This window comes from Sinocyclocheilus rhinocerous, unplaced genomic scaffold, assembly GCF_001515625.1.
Source record: "Sinocyclocheilus rhinocerous isolate Xijiao unplaced genomic scaffold, SAMN03320098_v1.1 scaffold1159, whole genome shotgun sequence".
NCBI classification, from domain to species: domain Eukaryota; kingdom Metazoa; phylum Chordata; class Actinopteri; order Cypriniformes; family Cyprinidae; genus Sinocyclocheilus; species Sinocyclocheilus rhinocerous.
Genome location: NW_015634336.1, coordinates 276,597 through 282,200, shown reverse-complemented (window position 1 = coordinate 282,200; position 5,604 = coordinate 276,597). Strand labels below are relative to the sequence as shown.

Sequence of the window (5,604 nt, the reverse complement as noted above, 5' to 3'; positions counted from 1 at the left end):
AAAAAAAAAAAAAAAAAGATTGAGGGCAGGACTAACTGCCAGATAGTTGATTTCTTCACAAAATTACCTATACATATAATATAATATATTATATTATATTTATTATATTATATTATACAGGCCAAAACGATAAAGGCTATTGTGAGCCCTGACATGTCCGGACATGTCAAATTATTTACCATGTTTTATGGAAGCTTTTCATAGACATAATTCATTTCAGTTCATGTTTATTTGTATTGCGCTTTTCACAACACAAATCATTGCAAAGCAGCTTCACAGAAATGACAGTTTCTACAATATATTTAGAAACTTTTAGATTTATATTTACATTATATTAATGAATTTTATACTGTACCACCCCTAAACCTACCCATCACAGTAAACTTTCTGCATTTTTATTTTTTAATAAACATAATTTATTATAATTTATCGTTTAAAAAGCTGTTATGCTCATGGGTACAAATTTTGCTCCGGTCAAGCATTTGAAGTATTACTACAGAACAACGGAACCACACACACACAATTGAATATATAAAATACATTTATTCTTATTTAAAGATGTATATAAATAAAAATATGATAAATATAACTCATCTTACATTTTTCCATGAGAAAAAAGATTTCCTTGTGCAAGGATGTCCATTCTGCGAATGAAAGGTTTATAAAATTAGCTTAGTTTAAGTTGAAACACAAAACTGCAGCATGAGCGCTCTTCACACAGCATAAGTCTCTGCCAAAATGGGCGGGGGTGATTAGAAGTGTCAGATATGGGTAATAGTTTCGCACTGGATGCAACCCCTAATGATTTTCTCTGTTTAAAATGCACAATAGGTTATTCTGTGTGCAATGCATGTGCGTCTTCCAACACGAATCCCCATCCACAACGCCTTTGGGGCGTGCATGCTGTGACACTTCCTCACAGAGGAGGCTAGCATAGAGGCCATTGTTCAAAATACCGATTCATCAACCATAAGGCATATTGATCCTGTGGCTCAGTGGTAGAGCATTGCGTTAACAGCCCAAAAGGTCGTGGGTTCGATTCCCAGGGAACACACATATTGGTAAACAGTGGTGGTTCTACATTGAATTACACCCTGGGCGAGATCCCTTCGAGTGCCCCCCCACAAATTTCTGCAGAAACAGTTATATTTTATTATAACAACATAAGTGAAAGAGAAAATTATATTTCTCAATTGCACAAATCCTTCATTAGAACATTTGAAAAACACACTTAAGAGAATCCAGTTATTTAACTATTGCAATTACAACAGGAAACACACTTTTTAAGGTGCACAATCTCCACCTCCAACATTGCCAAAAGACAATGAACACAATTCTGCACAAAATATGACAGTATAAGTTATCAGAACTTAAATAAATATACACTATATACATAAATGTGCCAAAAATATATACAATCAGATATATAAAAAATGTAACAAGAGCAGAGAGCAACAATATAAAATATTAAGAATAATATACAAATAAAATATAGAATAAATATTCTAAATAGCACAACTCCTTCATCACACAAATGTGAAAACACACTAAAGAGAATCTAATTATTACACTATTGCACTAAGAACAGAAAACACAAACTAAAACTAAAACCAGTCAAGACTAAACCAATTCACCTTGGTGACCACATAATCGTTTTGTATTACCTATTTTTATTAGCCATTTCACACAATTCAGAAAAACAAAAATGTGCAGGAACCAGGCCTGTATTTATAATATTATTAATATTAATGACTGACTTTAGCCCACTAATTCCATTAGAGCATTGCTCTATACAGTGGATCCCCCGTCCACCCCCCCCCCCATGTATTATGAAAAAATGCCGCCCCGGGCGGCTGCCCGGTTCGCCCTTGCCTAAAACCGCTACTGCTGGTAAAAAATGTATAGCCTGAATGCACTGGAAGTCGTTTTGGATAAAAGCATCTGCTAAATGCATAAATTGAATTAAATTATTGTGGACCCCGACCATGTGTCCATGTTTTATGGAGTCTTTCCATAGACATAGTGGTTTTAATACTGTATCAACACCTAAACCTACCCGTCACACTAAACTTTCTGCATTTATTTTTTTATTATATTTTTAAAAATATAATTTACTATAATTTATTATTTAAAAAGCTGTTATGATCATGGAGACAAATGTTGCTTAATTACATTCTTGAGAAACAGATATTTCTGTAGGGTGTGACTTACTCTAAGGGTACTGTAGTGTTTTTAATGATAGGTGTGGCAGTATATGGATTGTCAAAAATAAAAAGGTACAAAAGCTGTCACTGTGGTACCCTTTAAACAGGTCCACCTTATATTTATTTCTAAAGGATGCATAGTAGTACAGTATCTTAAAGGTATATATAAGTAAAAATTCTGATCATGATTAACTTAAATTTATTTTTTTTCTGCAGGATGCACCCTTACTGATTTCCATACTCCAATAGCACAATGAAATGACCAACGAACTCATGACATACAAATTTCAATAAATTACAACATCACTTCTATAAGAACTAAACCCTTCCAACACCAACAAGCACTATTTGGAAATATAATCGTCTCTCCTAGAGCTAAATCAACCAAATTAATTTCTACTAGTAGCAAAAGCGCTGAACTTTCTGATGGATTAGGAATGTGGTTTGATGAGATCTGGAACAGGTTAAAGAATGTTCCAGTGCTGCAGGCAAGCAACATACAATCAGTTCCTTAGAACAAACACCCAAAGCCATCAAAAGGTAATAAATATAGTGCTCATTGTTTCTGCTGACATTACATTTCTGAGGAACATATTTTCATTTCCAGTGAAAAAGATTTAGCATTTTTTTAATGTGACTACACAGTAAATTAAAGTTGGAATGAAGTCAACACATCTGTCTTGTTCTCCTCAGTGTTCTGAGATCATTAACAAAAGAAATGCTAAATATATAAAACCTATATGACCTCATATCTTTTTAGATACCCGTAAAGGACATGGTAATAACTTTTCTGCAGTATTATAAAAACACATTTGTTTAAAAATTAAGTCATAGGATGAAATGTTACCATTATGTTTTTAGTTGTGCTTTAAAATTGAATCCTGTCATTACAAACACCTCACCATCCAAACAAAAGATGAGAGTATTTTATCTTGGGCAGATTTATTGTTGTTATTATTATTATTTTCCACTTGTTTTAAGCACTGGCATAAACTACAAGTTCTGCTTATGCAGATTTGATATCAAGTAAACTGATCATGTTTTCTTTAGGTTTTAAAATAAAATACACATGTACTTTTGAAAGAGATTTTAAAAATTTATTTATAAAGCAGGCTATTATGCATTGTGTTTGATATGAGATATATAGCTGAAAGCATCCTGGTGTTGAGACACGAGATCTGAGCCGGACTGAAGACAACATGTCTATCTTGGTTTTCTTTTGATTTATTCATTGATTAATCCTTTGAAGCACAGGTATTAGGATATGATATATTCAGATATAAAACCATAGCAAATTATGTATAAAAGTCCACTAAACAGCACACAAAATATAAACAACAACAACAACAACAGTCTATAAATGTCTTTCTTTAACAACATGAGAATCAGATTTGAAAGTTACTTTAGACAGTCATTCACCAAAAGTAATCAAAAGTTTCAACAAATTCCAACAAAAGACATAAATCACAGTTTTGATGATCAGTTTCTCCTCATACATAAACATCTTTTGATTAATTTGCTAAAACTATTATCACAACTGAGATATTAGCTGTTAAATAATTAGAAAATAAGCAACATATCTCATTTTTTCTGTTTCACAATGCTTAGATGTGATATGGCAATATTATTTACATATTTAGACGACACAGTTTCACTGTTGTGTTATTTTGTAATCCTATCCCTGGATAGAGTGGCTGAGTGAATGTGGTCTGGACTCTGTGGATGAGACTTATTGTGTCAGAGACACTTAAAAATGACAGCGTTCCTGCGCTGTGATCCAAATACACTCCTATTTTATGGCTGGACACCACAGGGAGTACAGTCCGTATGGTATTGTGTCTAAATGAGCAACTGGAGTTACAGCAGTACAATCTCCAGGACTGATCATTATACCCAAATCGACTATTGCCACTCTTTCCCTTCCTCTTGATGCTCTTATATGCCACTGCTATATGGACACCTTCATTACCGCCGTACTCAACCTCCCAGTAACAGCGTCCACTGACACTCTCTATACACAACGCCTCTATCCAATAGTCAAATCTGTCGGGATGATTGGGATATCTGTAATTACAGCTGGTGGAAGTGATCACTGTGTTGTCCTCAGACAGACGGAGACTTGAACATATTGTGTTCGAATCCAACGTGAATGGATGGAAATCTGATGAAAACAAACACATGATCTGCATGTAAATAATAAAGTATGACTTTAATAATTAAGATAGTTGAGTATTTTAGCAAGATTAATAAAGATGTAGGAAAACGTTTTCATGCGTCACTCATTTAGCAGGTATTCCAGAAAGCATTAACAATTAACCTTTCATAAAACCACTACACTTACATGCTTTCATCGGTCCTAGACAACTGATTTGGAATTGCTTCAATTCCCCCCTAAATTGGTAACCCAAAGTTTGTGTTCTCCCAAGGCGTTCCCAACTATGTAAATGAATGCTAACAAGACAAGCATGCCAATCTTCTTCGGTTTTAGGTTTTATTGACTTTGAACAAGGATTCAAAGCTACTCGCTACAAGGTAGCCCTATTGTGTGCACATACATTGACATACACAACTCTATGCTCTTGTTGAATGAAATGGCCATGCTGTAATTACTTCATCAAATCATCTTTTTTTCACCAAATCTTTTTATTTTCTTTCTTTAATTATCTGAAGCTATAGTGTTAGTGGCCTTTCACATGTCACGTCTTGTGCGTGCTCAAGTTTCAAATCAAACCAATTCCTGTCTAAATGAATGGGGGAATCCTGAAATCTCAAAAACTGCCTGCTAAACTCACAATTAAATTATATATTTCAAATCGACAACAAAATTTGAAATGATAATCAATGAAAAAATCTTGACAAAGGGGGGCATCAGGTACTCGCAGACAAAAAATATGGGTGCTCCAGAGAGGGAACAAAATGTCAAAAATGAAAAGTGGATCCTATTGCAAAATACAAAAAATAAATAAATAAAAATCCACATCTAGGCACTCGCATAGTTAGCAAAGTAAAAAGCCTTTATTCTAAGACAGGGCTTCATGTAGTGCCTATGAATTTTGTTTGTAATTTGCAATAGGATCAACTTTTAATTTTTGAAAATGTAAATGAATTGGCCCATAAATGCTGTTCCTTATGCTCAAATAGCATTTAAAAAGCTTATTTTTCAGGCTAGACTAACCAATGCGCATGTGCAGTCCTAAGCGGAAGTCTCGGGTTTCTATGGGAACTGGAGCTTCTAACAGCAGCTTCAGAATCAGAATCAGAATCAGAAAGAGCTTTATTGCCAAGTATGTTTGCACATACAAGGAATTTGTTATAGTGTCACAAGCTTCCAGTACACGGAGACAACAACAACACACAGATAATAAAAATGAGATGTGAATAAAATACACATGCATAAATA

At 34.0% G+C, this 5,604-nt stretch overlaps 1 protein-coding gene across 1 annotated transcript in view; it reads right to left on the bottom strand.

The window, feature by feature from the left end:
- Positions 1 to 3,696: 3,696 nt before the first annotated feature.
- Positions 3,697 to 5,604, bottom strand: part of LOC107745515 (E3 ubiquitin/ISG15 ligase TRIM25-like) — an 8,402-nt gene continuing 6,494 nt past the window's right edge. The window contains exon 6 of the mRNA XM_016559409.1: positions 3,697 to 4,365. Within this exon, the coding sequence (XP_016414895.1) occupies positions 3,833 to 4,365 (533 nt within the window). The 3' untranslated portion in view covers positions 3,697 to 3,832. The remainder of the gene's footprint in view (positions 4,366 to 5,604) is intronic.